The sequence below is a fragment of the Boleophthalmus pectinirostris genome, unplaced genomic scaffold (genome assembly GCF_026225935.1).
Source record: "Boleophthalmus pectinirostris isolate CB_2022bp ecotype Guang Dong unplaced genomic scaffold, ASM2622593v1 HiC_scaffold_10, whole genome shotgun sequence".
Classification (NCBI taxonomy): Eukaryota; Metazoa; Chordata; class Actinopteri; order Gobiiformes; family Gobiidae; genus Boleophthalmus; species Boleophthalmus pectinirostris.
In genome coordinates, this window is record NW_026570971.1 from 8400275 (window position 1) to 8425959 (window position 25685).

General features: G+C 39.9%; 1 protein-coding gene across 1 annotated transcript in view; it reads right to left on the reverse strand.

Annotated features, from left to right (window-relative positions):
- Positions 1–25685, reverse strand: part of stxbp6 (syntaxin binding protein 6 (amisyn)) — a 185118-nt gene that overhangs the window by 21160 nt on the left and 138273 nt on the right. Inside the window, exons 3-4 of the mRNA XM_020920603.2 lie at positions 24853–24983; positions 24405–24570 (exon numbers count right to left, since the gene is read on the reverse strand). Coding sequence (XP_020776262.1) covers positions 24405–24570; positions 24853–24983 — 297 coding nt within the window. The remainder of the gene's footprint in view (positions 1–24404; positions 24571–24852; positions 24984–25685) is intronic.

The following is a 25685-nucleotide window of genomic DNA, read 5'->3' on the forward strand; positions in this document are numbered from 1 at the left end:
GCATGGTATTTTACTTTGATGGATATGTGTGTGTTTGAAATTGTTTCATAGTGTTTATCCACATACTTTTGTATAAAACTGAAAATCTTTAAATAAAGTGTTCAAAAAAAAAAAAATTATGAAAAATCATTATCACGATTGTTTTAGTCAATATCAAACGATTATTTAGTTACACGGTGCATTTATTCAGCGTTTCTCTCTCAAAAAACACTTCGTTATTGATCATTTAAACTTCAAAACTTTAGGCTACAAATATGTACCTCAGAGCAGTTTTTCAATGTATAAAACATAAAATGAATAAAATACACTTTGAACATGAAATAAGGCATAGAAAAACATAAATGTATCCAAAATAAACTATATATCCAGCTGTTCTACAATCTCTATATTAAAAAAATTTAATAAATATGCTTATTTATATAAAAAATATCACACACAGAAAACAAAATCGAAATCAAAATTCGATTAATTGCACAGCCTTAGCTCTACCGTGTATTTGTTCAATTACAGGTGGTTTTATAGATCAAAAACATCTTGAAAAACAGGCATTCTGACTGTGAGCGGGGTCTGCTCTCCACAGATCTGACCTGTAACTTGGTCTGGTTTGGTCTAGGGAGGGCCCTTTACTCCCCATGCTAAATCACTCCCCCTTCAGAAAGCTATTACAAAACAATCGGTGTGACTCCCGATAATGAAAATACTGCACATCGCATCAGGTTCGTGAAGTTGAGTGTGTGCTGCTGCCTCCAATGGCCACTGCTGTTCCAAGTACTATGTGACATCACTCAGTACTGCCCTGATCACAGCCAGGTAATCAGGGCTGTCAACCAATCACAGTGTTCTTTATACTGCCATTTTTTAAAAATATTTCTTAATTTTTGAAGATGAACTGGTTATCAGTGGCTTCTGTCTGTTCACTCCTTCATCACGTGTGTCTTTCTCTCTTCATTCCCTTGTCTCTCGCTCAGACTCAGGATTATTTCTGTCATGGAATGAGTTGAGGCTTAAACTGGAGATGGAACTAGTTTCAGCTCAGGATTTCGGCAAAATCTGCAAAGTAGTCAGCTTTACTTTTTACAATTATTATATCTGTTTTAAGTCTGTAAAACCCCTCACCTCACTCTTTACACACTTTTCTCAGACAGGACAGTTACAACCTGTGAAAGAATTTCTGTGTTATTTTAAATATTATGAATCATTTAAAATCATAATCATTTGTGTGTGTGATTAAAGTTATCAACAATTGTGTTTTTGGGGTTTTTTCCATATGTATATCATTGTCCTAGTACAAGAACTCCTGATTAAACTAATCTACTGAGTCGCCCATGAGAAGACAGCTAAGGGTTTTTTCCCTCATGTGGTTAGCATAAGTTTTTGGGAGAAAACTGGCCAAATTGTTTATCACCTGGAGCCTGTAATCAAGTGTGAAATGGGAGGGCAGTTTAGACTAAAAAGATTGTTAGTATGTGATCATGTAAACACTGTGTGATATGATGTCATGTATTGTACCTTATCTGTGTCATGATTTTGATTTTGAAGTGTTCGGAGAGTTGTGGGGCAGAGTAGGCCAGAGCGTAAGCCAGGGGCAGGCAGTCCCCAACTCTCCTTGCGCAAGTATACTTTTAACCGTCTCGTTTTGGTGTGTCTTATTTAATGTAATTTGATGTCTTAGGGTAAATTCCCTGACACAACCCTTTTTGCATCCTTCTTAAAACTTATTGCTGCTGTCGTACTTATGTTATTTTCTTCCTTCTTTATGTAACAAACCGAAGATTAATTTATTCCATAATGGCACCTGCACCTGCCTAACTTCTACCTTCCTTCAGCATGTCCAGAAGTCCGTCTTTTTGAGACCACAGGAGCCTTTGTCGGTGCAGAATGTTTCGTCGACATTGTGGGTTTTGTTGGGGAGAAAATTTGCAAACATACAGCACTTCAGAGTCACACTGTTAGAGATCAAACATTTATGTAAATTTGGCAAACTGAACACATTTTGTACTGTACAGGAGCTCTCCATCAGTTTGGGGATCCCTGGCCTGAAAAACGTTGATGACATGTCTGAAATGCTCTGTGAACTGACACTCACTTTACTCCACAGGTGTCATAAACCTTTATTTGGCCTCGGCTGATTTTCTACTAAAATATTTGAATTCCCAATCTCCGCAGCGTCTCCATGGACATGCTTGTCTCTTTCCAAACGCTTTCGTGTTTTGACATGTTACCGTGAAACAGAAAAATGTCAAAATGCAGTTTGATTCACACGTCAGTCCTCCCATCTCAGTTTTGCCAGGGGCCAGTGCAGAGGAAACAGCTGGGGCCCGGGACTCTGATACAGGCCCCTGATCCTCGTGTTCTGGAGAGGATTGAGAACATAAGCAGGAGTCAGAGATCACAGAGCAGGTCAGGCCCTTCCACCCTCCTCTGCCTCGCACACCCTCGCCTCACACACATGGCAATGATAAAAGAGCTCAGCCCGTTCAGCGCACGTTCCTCGAAAACAACACATCGTCTCGTCTGGGATCTTTTCTCAGGGCCAAAAGAGAAAGATGTTAAACTGCGGGACACGGTGGAACATTCTAGCATCTGGGATTCTCCAACAAGCTCCTACAGGATACAGGACTATGTTCATACTATAATACTCCCTACAACTGTATAACAAGTCACATTTATGTAAGAGATAATACTCCTTACAACTGTACAACTCACCCTTTTGTAGCAGATAATACTCCCTACAACTGTACGACAACTAACATTTATGTAAAAATAATACTCCCTACAACTGTACAACAACTAACATTTATGTAACAGATAATACTCCCTACAACTGTACAAAACTCACCCTTATGTAACAGATAATACTCCCTAGAACTGTATGACAACTAACATTTATGTAACAGATAATACTCCCTACAACTGTACAACTCACACTTATTTAACAGATAATACTCCCTACAACTGTGTAACAACTCACCCTTATGTAACAGATAATACTCCCTACAACTGTACGACAACTAACATTTACGTAACAGATAATACTCCCTACAGCTGTAATAACTCACCTTTATGTAGCAGAAAATACTCCCTACAACTGTACATCAACATGCCCTTATGTAACAGATAATACTCCCTACAACTGTACAACAACTCACCCTTATGTAACAGATAATACTCCCTACAACTTTACAAACTTGCTATTATGTAACAGATATACTCCTTACAAGTGTACAAAACACACCCTTATGTATAAGATAATACTCCTACAACTCTACAACAATTCAGCTTTTATGTATAAGATAATACTCCCTACACTTGTACAACTCGCCCTTATGTAGGAGATAATACTCCCTACAACTGTACAACAACTCACCCTTATGTAACAGATAATACTCCCTACAACAACTCACCCTTATGTAACAGATAATACTCCCTACAACTGTACAACTCACACTTATTTAACAGATAATACTCCCTACAACTGTACAACAACTCACCCTTATGTAACAGATAATACTCCCTACAACTGTACAACAACTCACCTTTATGTAGCAGAAAATACTCCCTACAACTGTACATCAACATGCCCTTATGTATAAGATAATACTCCCTACAACTGTACAACAACTCACACATATGTAACAGATAATACTCCCTACAAATTTACAACAACTTGCTATTATGTAACAGATGATACTCCTTACAAGTGTACAAAACACACCCTTATGTATAAGATAATACTCCCTACAACTCTACAACAATTCAGCTTTATGTATAAGATAATACTCCCTACACTTGTACAACTCGCCCTTATGTAGCAGATAATACTCCCTACAACTGTACAACAACTCACCCTTATGTAACAGATAATACTCCCTACAACAACTTACCCTTATGTAACAGATAATACTCCCTACAACTGTACAACAACTCACCCTTATGTAACAAATAATACTCCCTAATGTAACAGATAATACTCCCTACAACTGTACAGCAAGATCTGTGGAGAGGCGACCCCAGTAAGAATGCATGTTTTTCAATGTATTTCTGGCTACAAACGCACGAATAAATAAATACAATAAACACGTGGTTATTCTTTGAAATAATGTGTACAAAATGTGAAACTACACATTAAAAATAAAGATTACAACTTCAATATTTTCACCCTCAAAATCAGGCTGTTTTTCGTTCCTTCCACGTTACGGCACATTGCGATCTGATGAGGAATCTCCCGTCACTATCAAACACATACCGAGGATGTGGTTTCATTCATACATTTAAGCGGTCCCATTCGGTGATGTCATCTCCGCGGAAACAGATGTAAACAGTCTGAAAGCAGGAAGTGCTCCAGGCAGCTCATACATCCACCTTTACCCGATCACTGTTGCTCTAAAAGGTCCAGATTTTGAACCGCGATAGAGGAACAGCACACGGAGATAATCACAGGCAGTTACTTCAAGATTTCATCCAACAACATAGAGAAAAATCCTGAAAAATGTGAGATTTATTAGGACATACTTCTCACATTTTGCAAGTGAGACGGTGTGTGGGATTTTTGTTCTTGGGCTGCTCCTTCTCCTCCCGTATCAAGTAATTGATGTGCGAAGTTCTCATTCTTTTATATCGAAGATTTCATTAAAATAAAATGCTGTTTTTAAACACTTCTGCTTTTACAACAAACTCTATTTAGAACTACTTTTTATATTTTACTATTTTTAAACCAGGTCTAAACCAAAACTAAACCAGGTCTAAACGAGGATTAAAGCAGGACTAAACCAAAACTAAACTGGTACTAAACCAGGTCTACACCAGGTCTAAACCAGGTCTAAACCAGGACTAAACCAGGTCTAAACCAGGACTCTAAACCAGGACTGAACCAGGTCTAAACCAGGACTGAACCAGGTCTAAACCAGGACTGAACCAGGTCTAAACCAGGACTAAACCAGGTCTAAACCAGGACTGAACCAGGTCTAAACCAGGACTAAACCAGGTCTAAACCAGGACTAAATCAGGTCTAAACCAGGACTAAATCAGGTCTAAACAAGATCTAAACCAGGTCTAAACCAGGACTAAATCTGGACTAAACCAGGTCTAAACTAAAACTAAACTAAAACTAAACCAGGACTAAACCAGGTCTAAACCAGGTCTAAACCAGGACTAAATCAGGACTAAACCAGGTCTAAACTAAAACTAAACCAGGACTAAACCAGGTCTAAACCAGGTCTAAACCAGGTCTAAACCAGGACTAAACCAGGTCTGAACCACGACTAAACCAGGTCTAAATTAGGTCTAAACTAGGACTAAACTAGGACTAAACCAGGTCTAAAGCAGGTCTAAACTAGGATTAAACCAGGTCTAAACCAAAATTAAACCAGGTCTTAAACTAGGACTAAACCAGGTCTAAACCAGGATTAACTAGGACTAAACCAGGTCTAAACCAAGACTAACCCAGGTCTAAACCAGGAACAAACCAGGAATAAACCAGGTCTAAACCAGGTCTAAACCAGGAATAAACCAGGTCTAAACCAGGTCTAAACCAGGTCTAAACAAGGTCTAAACCATACCGACAATGGTTAACATTACCATTGTTGCCCTTTATCTAATTGTTATTTAGGCCATTAAGTAACCAGTAATTATTCTGACAGACCATATCTCAGAAATAATATGCACAGTTTCAAATACTAAATCACTGCTCTGCTTTTTGTTTAGATGCATTTTTGCCCATGAACTGATAAATCTGGCCCTTTAAACTTCTGATGACTATAATAAGGCTTATGCTGCTGAGCTGAAAAAGCGACTGACTCATAAACCCATTGTATTCTGTCTGAAACTGGTTGCATTGTGCCTTAGTTTGGAACATTATTGTAAGGTCCTTGACATAGACTGTATACCTGTATAAATCAAATCTTGCTCCAGGTGACTTTACATTGAAAAAAAACCAAAACATTCTCTATTTTGGTCTTAAAATGTTCGTATTAATCTGTTTTACATGATCCTGGCGTTTTTACTTTGCTATTATGTCTGTAAATAACTTCATTTTCCTAATATCAAACAACGCTCCAAATTCGCTCCATAACTGCAAGCATCGATGAGCTTCATTTGACTGCTATGGGTCACACTCCCTTAGTCCACTTCTTAATACAGTCTACGTCCAGTTCTAACTTTTATTCTGGCTTAAACGGGAATTCTACAAGGACAAAGCAGTGAAAATTCCCACGCAGTTTCTGACGTCACAAATATGATTGTAAATTCATTTTCACATTACACAATCATCCCGCACACGTTCGCAGAATTCCCAGAGCAAAACAATCCCGGGCTCAACATGTTCACCTGCACATACGGAAACCCAAAATAGACACGGTATGTTTAAAATTCCTATTGAAGTTCGTCGTACAATGGCGCGTGCTCGGTGTCACGGGGGCTCAGAGCTGCTGGAACGCCAACCCCACACTGGAGTTTAATTATGTTAATCTCACAGCAGCCACACACGAGGGAGGCCGTACACGTCCCTATAGCACATATTATACTGTGTTATTGCTCCATGAAATTAACCAATCACATTTTTTGCATATCAACACGCCAGTTAAAAGTTTACTCCAGGAGAAAGTGGAACTCGTCTTCAAGGGTTAAGCAAAAGTCACGATTCTTGGATGGAATTGTAGAACTTGTACTGTATTAATAGAGGATGGTGGAGCAGTCGTAGGGTAAGACGGTTTTCACAGTTTTTCTCTTAAAGTGCTCAAGGAACCCCCCCCCCATTCACTAGGAGTGTGCAAAAATATTGAAATATCGATATATCGTATCGTTTAATGTCATGACACAGTATCGAAATCGTGGGCTGCTGTATCAATACATCGCCAAGACTATTTTTTGGTGTATTTTACTACCGTATTTTCCGGGCTACTGGGCGCGCAGAACGCCCCATACACGAATCCACTCAGGTGTCCCAGCACGACTTCAGTAAACTACAAACCCGCACCACCCACCGTGCATGAAAAAACGCACGGGGCAGACAGCGACCGCGCAACGAAAAACACCCACAGCCACACTCATCACTCCACGCCGACGAGGAACGGAACGGAGGAACGAACCGAAAAAGCGAGTGCAATGTGCCACTTCTAGACACGACTGAACAACTGAGTCACTGCGAACACGCTGACAATCCGTTGGTCCCAGACAGCACCTCCCTACACGCCACAACTGAACAAAGCCCAGAGTCACCGCGAACGCGCCAAAAACAAAGTCCCACTGACCCATCCAACTGCTGTGTTTCCTTCCCGGTGCAGTTTATTTGTGAAAGAAGTTCTAAAATAGACTATTCTATGACAGTGCGCCTTATAATCCAGAGCGCCTAATCACCCGGAAAATACGGTACATTATTTTGTTACAGCGCCACAGTTTTGTTGCTTGTTCAGAGGACGAAAACTCAGTTATGAGACAAATTTTACTTTTTTACTGTTTTGATGATTAAAATGTTTGTGTTTCATATTCACTTTGAACAAGAAGTGGTTTAACAAAGACTTCTAGTATCACAGCCATGATTTAGCCTTTATTTTATTGAACCATATCGAATAGATTTGAAATATATCGTATTGTCTGTATCAAGATATGTATCGTATCATGGCCTATGTATCGGCGTATGTATCGTATCGGCAACTTCTGAATGATACCCAGCCCTACCATTCGCACACACTTTCACACACCAGTGTACACAGATACTAGGGCGAAGTGAGCTAAGTGTCTTGCCCAAGGACACAACAGCAGTATTCACCTGCATGAGCTGGAATCACACCTCCAACCTGTGGGCTGCCAGCTACAGATAGGCAATAGAGACAATATTTATTTAAAATTTTTGTATTATTTTATATTCTGCTTGTTCTGGACTCAATGTTTAATCAAACATTTATTTTAATAAGAAAAAGGTTAACATTACAGATCTCGAAAGAAGAGAGCAGATGTTTTTAAAAATTTTTCAGAAAATATTTAGTTTGGCCCACGACTTAGTCCCAGTTTTAAATTTTGTCCCTCTGTGAATTTGAGTTTGACACCGGTGGGCTAGTGGATCTGACCACTCAATCAATGATGGGATTTGAACCGCCAAACTTCAGATCAGTGGACGAAAAAAATCTACCAACGGAGCTACACTTAAAAAAAAAAGAAAAAAGTCATAATAAAACAACAAAGACTTAGGTGCAGTGTTAGGTCCCTGTCAGCTGAGATGTTCTGATGCAGACCTGAACCATACAAGCTCTAGAGCACATCAGGGCCCAGGTGCATCGTGGGAGTCCAAACTACTTAATATGCATTACCTCTAGAGGGATTATCAGACTAGGGGTGTCAAATTATCGCGTTAATTGCGATTAATTAATTACAGTCATATTTAGCGCGTTATGTTTTTTAATCGCGTTAATCTCATTTTTAATCTCTAACTTTAGTGTTTCTGTATGTGAGTTTCTTTATTATAAAACCTGTTTTTCACACACACACAAAACACATTTATACATTTTTTTATTTCGGTAATTCCACTCATTGCCGGAAACCCACACAAAACGCGCGCAGTAACAGCGTAAGTAAACGTCATGTTAACGTTGGCGGCGTCAGTCGCACAATGGACGAGGTCGAAGAGCCAGTAGAACAGAGGCAGCAGTGCACAGGTAAAAACACATTCGTGTCTTGGAAATTATTCTCCCTCCCGACGTGAAATATAAAAGAAAATATAACAAATATAATATCGCCTGAAAACAACCTGCATAGGCTCATGATGTCTGCACTACTGTCCTATAGTGACCTGCCACATGAGGGGACACGCACACAAACACACACAAACACACACACAAACACACACAAACACACACAAACACACACAAACACACACAAACACACACAAACACACACAAACACAAACAAACACACACCTTCATCATCGTCATTAACCTGAGAACGCGCGGACCACGTTTCCTTCCGTAGACACTGCGCGGACACCGACGTGCTCCCGTGAGCCGCGTGTGGATCGTGTTTTCTCGCGTACGCGGCGTAAACCGAGCTTCCTCCTGTGAACCTCTAAACCAGAACTAACACCAAGACTAAAACCAGGACTAAACCAGTCCAGGACTAAACCAGGACTAAACCAGAACTAAAACCAGAACTCCAGAACTAACCAGAACTAAACCAGGTCTAAACCAGGACTAAACCAGAACTAAACCAGAACTAAAACCAGGTCTAAACCAGGTCTAAACCAGGTCTAAACCAGGACTAAACCCAGAACTAAAACCAGGTCTAAACCAGGACTAAACCAGAACTAAAACCAGGTCTGAACCAGGACTAAAACCAGAACTAAAACCAGGTCTAAACCAGGTCTAAACCAGGACTAAACCCAGAACTAAAACCAGGTCTAAACCAGGTCTAAACCAGGACTAAACCAGGACTAAACCAGGACTAAAACCAGGACTAAAACCAGGACTAAAACCAGAACTAAAACCAGAACTAAAACCAGAACTAAAATCAGGTCTAAACCAGGACTAACACCAGGACTAACACCAGGACTAAAACCAGGATTAATCCATTCCAGGACTAAACTAGGACTAAAGTAGGTCTAAACCAGGTCTAAACCAGGACTAAAACCAATGATCTCATATATAAAGCATTTCTCTATCAATAATATTTTTAATATGGTTAAGGAAAGACTGGACTTTTTATTGTTCAGATTTCCTCGTCTTTGTTACTTTACAACAAACAGTTTCTTATTCATGGAGACTTGGGCTCAACAGCCAATTTGGAGAGATTTGTTAAACAATAAATGACTTTATAAAGTCACTTTTTTAAATCTATATCAGTCTTTTGATCTGCCACAATAATGTAATAATGAATTTAAATGAAAATACCTCAAACTGAAGGCTTTTCTCAGCAATTTTTAGGTGAGATTAAAATGAGATTAATTAGATTAATTAATTACAGATCATAATTAATTAATCTCTCAATTTTTTTTATCGCATGACAGCACTATATCAGACTATGTCACTTGGCGCATGTCTCCAGCAGAAAGAGACGCTAGTCCAATGAGGATCATTTGGTCTTCCGATAATTTATGTTATTAGGTTCTTTTTTCAGACCAAGAGTTTGTTTTCATACCTGACAGTTTCGACTGCTCACTAGCGTCTTCCTCAGAGTGGTCGCGTCATATTGCTGGTAGGAAGACAGCGCCAAAACCTGTATAAATCAGCTGACCGGACACGTCACAGCAACATCACGTGACTCTGAGGAAGACGCTAGTGAGCAGTCGAAACTGTCAGGTATGAAAACAAACTCTGGTCTGAAAAAAGAACCTAATAACATAAAGAGACGCTGTCCTATCCATGGATCTATAAAAATAATCTGTCCGGTCCTGTCTGGTATCGTGTCAGTGTCTTGTAGGATTTCAGCGGATTTCAGGCTCTCCTGGGGGCGGGGATAGGTGTGTCCATCAGGTGTGAGTGCAGGTCCGGATACTGAAGTTTGAGATGTTTCTTCTCGTCATTTATGCACTCATCTACATTTAATGCATATGGTTTATTAAGATCTTAGTATCCCACTCACTAATGTTCATTTAGCATCAGAACAGGAGCTTTCTGGACTTGCCAAACAAATAATCTGTCAATTTCTTATTTATTTACTTTCTATATAGATATTCCAAGGAACCACTATATACACCGCTCACATTTTCAGCAGTAGAGTCATACTTTTATCACACAGTAGTTAATAGCTCCATGTGTCGGTCCTTACCTCGTGTGACCAGTTGGCTGCGCTGTGACACCAGCTCTTTCCTCAGTCTGCTCATGTACCTCCTACAGCGCCACAACACTGACTCTACACGCTGCACCTCTGTGGTCAGACACATCAGGGACATATCTTCATCATATCTTCAGCGCTCATGTTTTAGTCCACGAGTTTTGACGAGTTAAGAGTTAAAGGGGACACGGCAGCTTCATACGGTTAAACTCACTCTGGTTTGGTTTCACGCGTTAGTAAAACACAGGGATGTCACAATGTTAAGTGTTAAGATCGATCGGCTGTTGTGATTGTTGTGGTGTCTGTTGGTTGGGGGCAGGAGTTACATCAGAGTCTTTGCTTTCATTGAACAGTTTGTTTTGTGACACCTGACCTGATACATTGCTAAAGTAAATGAAGATGATTAACGATAACACTAAAACCAAACCATCAAGCAGAATCATCCCCCAAAAAGGGTTACCTGTCCAACCAGAACCACACACTTTTGACAAAACGAGTGGATCTGGAGCTGTATCCTGACTCCCTGATTTCAGAGGGCGTGATTGACAGGTGGATTCACCAATCAGAGAGACTCATACTCCATTTGTATCTAAAACTAACACATTAAAGAGGAAAAAATCTGCATAAAGGACTGAGAAACAGTGCAGATTTTTACAGATTCAACAACCGAAGCAACAAACTGTTAGCCAGGCTGGCACCACCTAGTGTCTCCGCTCAATTTCATTTCTCTCCAGCGACTAGGTCAGGAATCAGAATACACCAGACGGTTTGCAAGAACCCCGGAAGTTGTAAACCGCACACTGGCCAATCAGCAAAGAGCCGTGAAGCCATGATATTAAACTCAAGCGTCTGTCTGGGTCCCATTTGTGGTACAGCACAACAGTAAACAAAGCGTCGAGATGGATGTAGACGATGACAGACATTCTGTGTTGGCAACAATTCCCGAAATCGAAGATTTAAAGCCAGAACAAAGAGAATGGTGAATGTTATCAAGGGGAAAGACATTATTGACCTTCTTCCTACGGGATTTGGCGCATTACATACGTCACGACCAAATAGCAGTAATTGAAAAAGTACCCGCCTACCGTCAAGTGAACAAATCCTAATGCTGTGAGGTTAGACGGTTTCCACGAAGTGAAACCAGCAGATGAATAAGGCTACCAAACTATGACTTATTTGAGGTAAAAGAAGCAATATTTTGTTCTGAATGTAATGTGAATTTTTGAAAGAAGCTGTCTTCTGCATTTGAGGGACACATGATACAAATGAGCGGCTGTGGTTGGATCATCTAAAATCGAAACAGAGATTTTTCACGCTCTATTGTCTATGATTTTAAAAGCATAGAAGGCTGACGATAAAGTCCACAGGAGGTACAGTCTTGATCACTAAAACTGCAGCTTTACCTCGATCCGTGTGTTGTGTGGATGTAAACAGACACGTGAGGAACTACTCTGGCCTTTTTACTTTTAAAGAACGCCTCAAACTGGATTAACAGCGCTGTTTTGTGGTCTGGGTGATTTTTATTTGTGAAGAATGATTTCTATAGATAATGTGGATGAGATGAGACTTTACGAGAGGTGTGCCGTTTGCCCCCGACGCTCTGTTCTATTGGCTATTATAGCTCGGAATCGCACAGACACCACACACGAGGAGCACATCGGCTTCAAAATCGCACATGAAGACACAAAGTCGGGTCACGCCTCCCAAAACTCATGGAGAAGCAAATCGCAGCCTAAATCGGGTAAATTCTCCTGTAGTGTGGGGCGGCCTTTACATAAGGCAGTGTCTAATGAATCATAGAAGTTCGTAATTCAACTCTACAGTTTAATCTTGTCGTAGCACAGAAAAAACAAACAACAAAAAATAAATTGTCCCACTAGTACAAAGAAAAAGTCCCCACGATAAAGACTGACCCCTGAAAATAGTTGTTCCATGTGTCCTATATTGAACGATAAGTCGATATATTATTTATCGTGAGTCAGTGGTGGAACTTTCTGAGCTGAAGTCTGTTGTTTTTGGGGCTCTTGTCTTTTGAGTACACTGCTCCTCTGTGTGTTCATAACAGCCATCAGTCAATTTAGTCGTTTTTGACAACCCAATAGCAGGTGTCTCCTGGCGACAGGGCCCTCCTCAGTTATGGTCCCACACCTGAGCAGCGGCAGAGTTTTGTTTTGCACTGGTGTGAGACTTAAACCGAAGAGGACATTTCTCCGAGCTTCTTCATGCCGTCGTCCCATCCCAGTCAGAGCTCTTTTCTCTCAAATCAACCAAAAACACAGAATAGAATAATGTTCCAGCTATTCCCAGAGGGGTCAGAAGTACACGACCCAAGTAAAAGTACAATTACAAACAACTCTGGTAAGTAAAAGTACTATTGGGGCAGTTTTACTTAAAGATGCTGTGTAACTTTTCTAGTGGAGGGTCTGTTAAATATGTGTGTTCAATCTGTCAGTCGTCCAGGTAGAATCTACCTGCCTTCGCTCAATTTGATTTCTCTAGACGGTTTGCAATAACCCCAGAAGTTGTAGACCGCACACTTGCCAATCAGTGAAGAGCTGTGAAGCCATGATGTCAAACTCTGGGTCCCTTTTGTGGAACAGCACAACAGTAAACAAAGCATCAAGATGGATGTAGACGAAGACAGACATTCTGTGTTGGCAATGATTCCTGAGATCGAGGATTTAAAGCCGGAACAAAGAGAATGTTTCGTGAATTTTATCAAGGGGAAAGACGTTATTGCCCTTCTTCCTACGGGATTTGGTGCATTACATACTTCACAACCAAATAGCAGCGACTGGTTAAATAAAAAAAAGTGCACGCCTACTGTCGAGCCAACGAATCCTAATGCTGCGAGGTCAGAGGTTCACCGGCCCATGAATCAGGCTGGTAGAATCCATGGCAAAAGGAGAAATTCAATTTGTCTAAAATAAAATAATTCGACGAAATAAACTTTTGTCCAGTTGACAAATTGAAGTTCTGATAAATACTTTTCTTCATGAAGATGTTATTGCTTTGTCTAGAATGTTTCACAGTGTGGCATTAAATCTTTCTAGTTTCATGGAGACCAAAGTGGACCAAGTTACAGGTCAGATCTGTGGAGAGACGACCCCGTTCACAGTCAGAATGTTGTTTTTCTAGGTATTTTTGAGCTATAAAACCACTGTAATTGAAGAAATGTAAGGTAGAGCTTTTTAATGTTACACTGTGGAACATTCCAGGCAGAGCTGTGGTGACATCTCCATAAAAACAAGCAGGAAAACGCAGTGCACCTTGGAGTAAAATGGTAAAAACAACAAAAAAAAAACTTGTTGAGACTAAATTGAAATGAAGTATGTCTCCTGTCTCTGTGTGGAGCGCTGCATCCACACATGAACACTCTCCTCTTCCTTTCTCTTCTCCATCCCTTGTTCGTCTCCTCCCCTTTTTTCTTGTGAGTTTACGCCACAGTCTCATGTCATCTTGCTTTAGTTTCCTGCCCTCAGGTTGTGTGTGAGTCTGAGTCTGCCCCCAGGGAACACGAGTTTAGAAAGAGAAAGGAAAACAGCCAAGTGCTTTTGTACGGCAACACACGCCAACGCAAGCTGGCTTAAGAGCACAAAAACAAAAACTTTGCACGGATTTATATCCTGTTTTGATCATTTTAGGAGTACAAACAGATACTTGTCTTACAAAGCTACTTGTTTCTCTGGATATGTCATAACTCGACGTGAAATGTTCCACAGTATGACATTAAACAGCTCTACTTTACATTTATTCAATTACAGGTGGTTTCAAAGCTCAAAAATACCTTATTTTTTGGACTATAAGTCACACTTTTTTCATGGTTTGGGTGGTCATGCGATTAAAATTTTCACACTGACAGCCTCAAGAGGGCGCTCTAGACTTGTCTGCTACTCCTGTTCCTCCTGTACCACTGTCACTTGGTTCTACTGTGCATGTCTCCTGCAGAAAGAGCCTCTGTCCTGTCTGTATCATGTCAGTCGATCGCACCTTTACTTCTGTACCACTGACAGTGACACCAAAACCATCCTGTCGGGATTCAGAAAGGCTGGAATAATTCTAACTGGATCTGATGCTGGAACTGATGAGTCTGATAACGGCTACGCAAAAGAGTTTTCAATGGATTTAGTGATTTGGAGTGAGATGAAGAGTGTGGTAAACTTGTTCTGTTCTGTTGTTTATACTATAGTTATCTGAAGAACTGTTCATATTTGACATTAACAGTCTGTTGTTCTCTGTTCTATTGTTATTACTAGAACTTGACTTTAAAGATGAAATGTCGGTTCCTGGTCTCTGATTGCATAGAATTAATTTCCCCCAAAAAGTGTGACTTATATATGTTTTTTTCTTCTTCATTATGCATTTTTTGGTTGGTTTGACGTATACTCTGGAGCGACTTACTGTCCGAAAAATACGGTACCTAGAAAAACAGGCATTTTAACTGTGAGTGGGGTCGCCTCTCCACAGATCTGACCTGTAACTTGGTCAGGTTTGGTCTCCATGAACATAGAAATTCCAAACAAAGGAAAACGTTTGATGGACCCTCCACCTGAAAAGTTACATAACAACTTAAAACAAAGTACAGATTTGTCCAAAACAGTGCAGTAACACTGTACAAATACCAAACACTTGTTATCTCTAGTAGCTCCAAACCAAGATCCTTCTCAAGATCCGGAGAAAAGTCCCTTGACACAGTAAACAAACAGAATCTCACTGGGTTCTAACTACTAGTAAACGCAGTTGCTGTTGGATTGCATCAGTTTCTATAGCCTTTAAGAAAATCTACAACTTCTTTCTCCTCCCCCTCTGTATGAACGTTTAATAGTCCCAGAGCTCCACTTTCATTCGATGTTTTGTTTCTAAACTTGGTAATTCCCATAGCTACCGGAAATGTCTCACACTGCAACATTATAATCCAAAATAGAGATAATGGACTTTTAAGTAGGACCAATGGGAACAATAGAGCACGAATTTGGCCATTACATCCATTACCGGGTTTCGGAGTTCAGGGATTTGTTTGAGAAATGGAATACTGTGCAAAAATATGACTGCTTTTGAGGTTAAAATATTTGTATAATGTTGTTTCCTCGACAAAAACATAGCTCAAGTTGTGTTTTGTTTGAACTCAACTTAAAATAACCCTCACTCTGTCTATATAAAACTTCTAAGATGACATTAAAGATGTTATATTACGCAAAATTGACTCGTGTGAGCTTTAAACCGTGTTATAATTGTGTTACCTCCATAAAAACTATACCTGGAGTTTTGTTTCATTTACAAATGTTTATTATTAGTTTGCAGTAGTTGTAGTGGAAGTTTTCAGCTACTTTTTCCCTTTTGTTTAGAAGAGATCAGAAATTTCAGGGCTGAAATGATCCAAATGATTCTAGTGAAGGTGTATGGAGTTTCAAAACACAGTGGAGCACTTCCTGTATTACCACGTGACATCACAAGGTGTTTTCAGTTTGAGAGAAGACCTTAAAAGCCTAAATTATGTAAGTTTTGTGTGTTAACCACGTGAGAATGAAACAAAACACAACTCCAGGTCTGTTGGTGATGAGAAAACAACATCAAAACATAGATCAGAAAGTGGCGTACCGTATTTTTTGGACTATAAGTCACACTTTTTTTCATGGTTCGGGTGGTTCTGCGAGTTATACTCTGGTGCGACTTATATATTAAAATTTAACAATCTAACAGCCATGAGAGACTCTAGGCTTGTGTATCAATTTTCTCCTGTAGAAAAAGCCACTGTCCTTCTGCAAGTAGTGAAATATTCTGCAGAAAACGGTAATCGAGCAGCAGAAAGAAAGTTTGGAGTGAGTGAGAAACTTGTAAGGGATTGGGCTGAAATGGGTATCGAGAACACAGCTTCACGACAACCGGGCGGGTGCACCATGCAACTTTTCTGGAAGTCATTGGAAGCACAAGACAACAAAGTTGCTCAGAAGTGACACAGAGGATAAAGATGTCAATGGATTTAGTGATTTGGAGTGAGATGGAGAGTTTGGTAAACTTGTTCTGTTCTGTTGTTTATCCCATAGTTATCTGAATAACTGTTCATATGTTACATTAACATACCAGATTTCTGTTTAGCCTGTTGTTCTTTATTCTATTGTTGTTACAATCAAAATGAAATGTCGATTCCTGGTCCCTGATTTTATCAAATACATTTCCCCCAAAAAGTGCGACTTATAGTCCAGTGCAACTTAAATGTTTTTTTTCTTCTTCATTAGGCATTTTTTGGTTGGTGCGACTTATACTCCGGAACAACTTATAGTCCAAAAAATACGGTAATATGGGCGCATGGAAAAATCTGGTATATGCCCTTTACTTTTTGTATGTATACTGGTAGATTCTTTGTTATGTTCTTTAATGAATAAAAAACCCAAGACTTGCAACATTCATTGTCAATTCTTCTGCAAATAACTGCTACATATGCAAATCAAGCCTCAGTCCACCCACGCTGAGAATTCCCAGGTATACACTGTTCCACAAATGCATCATATGCGGCCCACATAAGCCCAGGGGAGGCCCCGGAGTCGGGCTAAATGTGAACCGGGTTTACAAAGAGGGAGGGGCTTCAAGGTGCTGAAAGGTGTGTAACTTTTGTGGTGGAGGGCCAAGTTACGTGGCGGAGAGGCGACCCCGCTCACAGTCAGAATGCCTGTGTTTCTAAGTATTTTTGAGCTATAAAACCACCTGTAATTGAGTAAATGTAAGGTAGATCTGTTTAATGTCACACTGTGGAACATTCCAGGCAGAGAAATGACATAACCATAGAAACAAGCAGGTGACAGACCCTTCATCCTTTAAGTTGAGTTAGAAAATGTGAAATACTTACCCCAAAATAAGCCCAAAACATGCTTAAAAAGAGAATTAAAGCGTCCCGAAAGCATAACGTGCGCTATAAAATGGAGCAGATGGTTCCGAGATTGTGTCGGTGACTAATAAATATGAATAATCCATGTGACGGTGCGAGGAGATGAGGTGTGGAGGTAAACAGGTCGATATCTGATTAAGAGCCTTGTGAAGAGGGAGCTAGCCAAGATCCGTCCACCTGATCCGCGTCAATGTCATAGTATCGACAAAACAGCATGCTAACGCCCAATATGTCTCACTCCTGATTGTGTATTTCTATTTTGTTGATTTTTTGTTGATTTTGCGGCATGTTATATATTCACATAGAGATTTAAAGGTGCACTGCGCAACTTTTCTTGAGGAGGGTCTGTTACCTGCTTGTCTCCATGGAGGTGTTATTGCTTTGTTTAGAATCATTACAAGTGTTTCTATTGCTCAAAAGTACAACAATTATCTCTGTTTATATTTTTAAATAGACATTCATGAATCTTTTCTTAAATTTTTTTCTTAACTCCCATTTTAAGAAGATGCTGAGAGAACTCTGCCCCAGATTCACAAAGTGTTCTTAAGCAGCCGAATTGCTTTTTAACTGACAGCTGCTCAGAATTCACCAACACCCAATTACACCTCCACGCTCATTTACCTTCATTTACATACAAAATGAATATGTATTTGGTTAGAAACGCCCTCCGAACTTCCAAATATGGTCACACATGATGTGTGAAAACACGAGGGAGAGAGTGAGGAGGATGTCAGGTAGAGGACGTCTACAGACTACAGTCTGTTTTACAGCTTCAGCGGCGATTTCAAATGTTCAGACTCACATGAACACTCAGGGAGGAAGATTTGGTTGGTGTTGAGTCAGTCAGCGGTGACCAGGCTCAGGGCTGTGACATATGGAGGCACTGGGGCTGGGACAGACTGAGACTCACTGCAGCCTGTATAAAGTCTGTTAGCCCCAATAGACACATGCTCTATACAACTCCTCATAAATGTCATTGAGTGCGTATACATGCACATCAATAACCCGGTTATGATCGGGTTTTTTGAGTATCCCGGTTTCTTGATGGTGCATGTATACGCAGTAACCCGGTTTCAGTAACCCGGTTATGGCAGGATCCCGGTTATTAGAAACCGGGTTACTGTAGCTGGTTTATTCCGATAGTAACCGGGATACTTGTGGCATGTATACGCAGTACCCCGGTTACTGCAACATAAAGTTGAGTCGCATGCGTCCAAAAGACACTTTCCAGCCTTTCACCACAACAGTAGTGACATAAATAAATTGACCAACATAAATAAAGTGACCAAACGAATGAAATGACTGTAAAATAAAGAGCTGCGCTAAACCTGCACACGTACAATCTGCACTCGTACGACCTGCACTCGTGTGACGCTGAAAAGCTAAAACATGAACTATCTCCTATACTCTATACGTACGAAACACACTTACCATCATTAGCGCCTCTTCTGTCACAGAAATAACACACATAATCCACAGAGTCGTGTCATTTAGTCCAAAAGAAACTGATCACATCAGCGGCGCAAGGAGCGAGTTGTTTTTATCGCCGCTAACAGTTTATGCTAATTAGCCTACGGTCTTAAGTTTCGTTTCTGTAAAACGTAAACAAATGTGATCACAGCTGAATTATCTGATCAAACGGGCTGATGCTCTATAGTCTTTATGGTTTATATGTTGTAAAGTTGAGTTTATTTATGCAGAAGATTTTAATGAAGAATCTGCACAGTGGATTGTGGGAGATCTCGTAGCTCCTTAGCTTCTTATGCTAAAGGAGCTCACGGTTTGTATTTTTCCTGGTTTATGATATTGATTTAAGTTAATTTTTGCGCCTGCGCATTTGTAAGATTATGTCAAGAAACCGGGATACTCCATTTGATCATGTATACGCGGATATGAGTGTCCCGGTTTCTCAGTGCGCATGTAAACACAGTAACACGAATACTGACATAACCGGGGTATGGCTAATAACCGGGTTACTGATGTGCATGTATACGCACTCATTGGATCATATAGTAATATGTTTATAGAAAATAATTTAAGAAAATATAGAACTTACAATCATGGAGGAATTTCAATTTTTGTTGCCTTATCTGAGTATTAATATTCTAAAACAGTAGAGTTTTTATTCTTACGAGTGCTTCTGACTGTTTGTAGGGTTTGTTCTTCCAGAAGAACATTTTCAGATAAGAAAAAGATGTGAATGTCAAAAATGTTCGTAAGAAGGCCTTAAGTACAAATTTGTTCACAAGAACGTTTCATGAATGAGGCCCAGTATCATTAAGAGGCCTGAGCTGCAACAGATAAATAACAGAATGAAACAATAATTGGCCATAAAAACCTCTTAGTCAACCTTCCACAGCTAACACCTGTGAAAAGCATATTACAATAAAAATACCCCAAATCTGCAAAGAAACTGCACACACGATATATACAGATCTCCAAAATCAGCAATTTGTATGATGATTTTAAATGTATTGAAGCATTTTTACAGGAGTATTCTGGATCACACTGGAAAGGTTGAAATTGTGGCTTTCGACAATACCATTAGGTAAAAAAAAACAAAACAAAACAAAACGAAAAAACAAACAAACATTAGAGCATTGACCAGGCACAGATCCACTGATGGGGCGGATGGAAATGTGTTCTAGGATAATCATATTACAGGGAATGGACCATGTGTATCCTTAAACTTATTATACAGAGACAGGAAAGGTTTCTATAGGATTTATGGTGCATTTATGTTGCACTATTAGGCTCCCACTATCTCCAACCCACAACCCTGTGCCAAACCCCAGCATGAGAGGGTGAAGTGTCTTGCACTACGACACAACAACGTGAACTTGAGACTAGAGCGCCACCAAGTCACAGTCGCCACTACTACTACTACACTACTACTACTACTACTACTACTACTACTACTACTACAACTACTACACAACAACTACAACAACAACTACAACAACTACAACAACTACTACAACTACTACTACTACTACAACTACTACTACTACTACTACTACTACTACTACTACTACTACTACTACTACAACTGCTACTACAACTACTACAACTACTACAACTACAACTACACTACTACTACTACTAACTGCTACTACTACTACTACTACTACAACTACTACAACAACTACTACAACTACTACTACTACAACTACTACAACTACTACAACTGCTACTACTACTACAACTACTACAACTACTACTACTACAACTATACTACTACTACTACTGCAACAACTACTACAACTGCTACTACTACTACAACTACTACAACTACTACTACTACTACAACTGCTACAACTACAACAACTACTACTACTACTACTACAACTATACTACTACTACTACTGCAACAACTACTACAACTACTACAACTGCTACTACTACTACAACTACTACTGCTACTACTACAACTACTACAACAACTACTACTACTACTACTACTACAACTACTACTACTACTACTACTAACTACAACTACTACTACTACTACAACTACTACAACTGCTACTACTACAACAACTACTACAACTACTACTACTACTACAACTACTACAACTGCTACTACTACTACAACTACTACAACTGCTACTACTACTACAAAACTACTACAACTACTACTACAACTACTACAACTGCTACTACTACAACTACTACACTACTACAACTGCTACTACTACAACTACTACAACTGCTACTACTACAACTACTACAACTGCTACTACTACAACTACTACAACTGCTACTACAACTACTACAACTGCTACTACTACTACTACTACAACTACTACTAACTACTACTACTACTGCAACAACTACTACAACTACTACAACTGCTACTACTACTACAACTACTACAACTGCTACTACTACAACAACAACAACAACTACAACAACTACTACAACTACTACTACTACTACAACTATACTACTACTACTACTGCAACAACTACTACAACTGCTACTACTACTACAACTACTACAACTGCTACTACTACTACTACAACTACTACAACTACTACAACTGCTACTACTACAACTACTACAACTGCTACTACTACTACAACTGCTACTACTACTACTACTACTACTACTACTACAACTACTACAACTGCTACTACTACTACAACTACTACAACTGCTACTACTACACTACTACAACTACTACAACTACTACTACTAACTACTACTACACTACTACAACTACTACTGCTACTACTACTACAACTACTACAACTACAACTACTACAACTACTACAACTACTACAACTGCTACTACTACTACAACTACTACAACTACAACTACTACTACTACAACTATACTACTACTACTACTACTGCAACAACTACTACAACTGCTACTACTACTACAACTACTACAACTGCTACAACTACTACTGCAACTACTACAACTACTACAACTACTACAACTGCCACTACTACTACAACTACTACAACTGCCACTACTACTACATCATTCTTTTTCAGTCCATAAATCATGATAAAAATGTAAAAGTTAGTATTAAGTAACCGCGACATGAGTTGACAGAGAGGGGTTTTGACCGGAGACCCTGGGGCCGCTGTGCGCTGTTGGAGGGACTTATTGAATTTGACGTGTGCGTGATAAACCCGAGTGGACGTTTCATTGGGTTTCCAGCGCGGCAGAGGCACATGCATTTACACAGAGGCCAGGTGCTGCTGTGGAGACATGAATTATCCAACCGAGACAGACGCCGCCGTGTTACAGGAGGACACAGCTCGGACACGGGGACAAACAAGGGACTTTTTATTAGAGACACCGTAACAGAAGACAAACCTGGTGAAGTACAGAAAGAGGGCTGAGAATCTAAAAGCGTGGTGTGGTTTAAAGGTGCTCCCGTGTAACATTTCTGGTGGTAATCACTGTTGCACTGTCTTCCTATGACTTGTACTTTTACATTTATAATTATGTTTTATTTGACACCAGGCTCTTGCTCTTTTTTGCTACTTTTTCAAAATACCAGGCTTTGGGAGGGGAGCGAGAGGTTTCGTGGGCTCCAGTGAGACCTGGTTTAGACCGGGGTTAGACCTGGTTTAGCAAGGGCGTAGGTTTGCATAGGGACGGTGGGGACATGTCACAACCAATATTTGGGGAAGACAAAATAGTCCCTAACAATATTTGCCATCTTATTTTAATGAACAAAAATTTTAATTTATTCTGATATTTTTCCAAACTCAATAGTATTAATTTAACACATTTTGTTTATTAGACGTTCTGAGATGTATTCAGTGAGATGACGACAGGGTTACGCCTGCCGCTGTTTCATTGGCTGCAACAGAGTGATGTCATTAGGCGGCAGGTGAAGCGGCAGGACAGGGCCAGCACCTGAAAATGTCGGCTTGAGCAGGCATGAGTGAAGACGCTGCGCACGAAACTTTGAAAAACTTTTCAAAAGGAACTTACTTGGCTTCAACTTCAATTAAATTTGTCTTATAATAAGTCGCCGCGGAAAAAGAGCACCTAAACGGAGCCCGACTCGCTGCCGGACTCTGACAATATTCCATGGAAAAATGTTTGGACATTACCTCACAAATATCTCATCACCAACAAGTAAAGGGAAATCTGCTATAAATCCGCTAAAGCAACCTACAACTAAGTGCAAGTAACTTATTTTCAGGTTTAGTTGATAATGTCTACACCAATGCTGAGACCAAACCTACACCCTTGTGGTTTAGACTGGGTTTAGACTTGGGTTAGTTCTGGTTAAGTTTGGGTTTAGACCTGGTTTTGTCTTCTGAACTGGGAAATCCTTTTGTGGTGAATCATAATATATTAAAATGTATTTAATCCTAGTTTAGTTCCTGCTGGCTCTAAAGCTGTATTCACACTGAGTTAGTCCTTGTTTGAGTCCAGTTTAGAACTGGTTTAGACTTGGTTAAGTCCTGGTGTAGTCCAGGATTAGTTCTGAGTTAGTCTCAGTGGTGCTCATTTTGAAGCCTTTGTTTGAAATCATAATTTTGTGTTATTTGTGTTGAAATAATTGTCATATTTTTCTAGAATAATGTGTTTTATTTTGAAAGGATGAGTTCTCCTGAGAAGGTTTCTGACACATTCACTGGACTATTATTTATGACTGGAAAAAGTATTGGAAGAACATTGTAGACAAACATTATTATCTACTTGGAGACACCATAGCTTCCACTAGAAATGTTACACAGTGCACCTTTAAAGTCATAAAACATACAGTCTGAGGTGGTGGTTCTCAACTGTGAGGATGGTTAAGATCAAGCAGGACCATTTTCCCCATATTGAGGCTCTATTTTTGGTTATTGTAAACAAATTTCTACTTTTTACAACTAAAATTAAATGAAGAAAGTTTGTAATTTGTTTATTTCGTTATTCTGGTAAATTTACTCAAACGAGAAACTGGTCTGAGCAGAAATTGAACCTACAATATGCCGAATTACAAGTTTCTTTGCTTAAATTTATTGTTATGGTGCAGCAGCAACTAAAAAAACAGAGAGAACTACATAGACCATGATCCTTTGCTCTGTTTCTGTTCAGTCCAGTCTGTTATTAAGCACTTTTAAATCTTATCGTGAAAATATTGTATCGTGAGATTTGGATATCATTACATCTCTACTAAATACAGACTGAAAAAAGCATAATGTAGAAGCTGGTGTGTTCGATTTGCATATGGCCCAGTTTTGATCCTAGCACCACCCGTTGAGAACCTCCAGAGCGGGGAGCACATCCAAGCCTTACCTCCCAGCAGCTTGGCCTGGCAGTTGAGGAAGTCGGGCTTGCGGGCGGAGCAGTAGCGTTGGCAGGTGTGGTGGAGGATCTGGATAAACGTGCACTTCTCTCCGGAGGAACTGGCGACCCACTGGTCAAAGGCCGTGTCGAACAACAGGTCGAACTCCGGACAGTCCTGAGATACGACGAAAACAGTAAATTAAAATTGAAACCTAAAAAATTTACCAAATCCAGAAAGGAATTATAACATTTTTAGTTAAATCTGAAATATACCTGTTATAGGCACTTTAAAGGGCCACTAAACACCAAAATCACTTTTTCAACCTGCCGGGCACCAACTAAAAAGCTAAAAGTCCACCCTAGAGCATTTTTCGGATTTTGCATATGGGCAGAGTAAAACAGAGTAAAAGGTGTGTGTAATAGATGTAATACCCATGATGAAAAATAGGGGGCATACTTTATTGGCATCTATCCCGTTGACCTGTCTCAGCTGGTCTATGGTCCACTGCGACCTCTTGACGAAGGACGACGACCCCGGGAACTGCTTCACTTTGGTGATGGACAGGTGCGCCGGCTTCTTGTTGGTTACTATGGAAACACAAACAAACATTCACCGTAAATACGAGCATAAAAGCATTTCCTCTTCCTCCTCAATCCTCCTCTTTTCCATGAACCACCTGCAGCCAGCGGTAGAACCGGCAAAACAACACCCAGTTTATGCCAAGAGAGAAACAATAATCATAGACATACTACATATTAGGGGTGTAATGGTACATGTATTCATGCTGAACCATTTCAGTACAGGACGTTTGGTTCGGTGCAGGGCAGTGCACGAGTGAATTCGCGCAATTTGTGTGTTTACATTCTGACACTACATGTGCAGCTGCAGGGAAGGCTCAGCTCTTCAATATTCACGAGGAACTCGTCCGTGATTGGGGTGGCAGCATTTCCCGCAGCGCTTTATAGTTAGGGCGGCTGCCTTGACAACGTCCCTCCGAACCACATAAATCCTCCTTCTACGGTCGTCACGCCCTGGTCCTCACTTTTGCCAGCATGAAATCTCAACTGACAACTGGCCATAAACATGAAGGTTGAGTGAAACTTATACTGGAAGTATTAGGGCTGTGCTTAACTTTTTGAAAAGTTTTGTTTACTGTTTACAATGAACACACAAATAAACAACAAGCAAATGTTTTTTTTGCATTTTGTTCCTATACTGTACCGAAAATGAACATATTACACCTTTAACATGGCACATTACGACATTATGTTCAATAATGGGGTCAAATT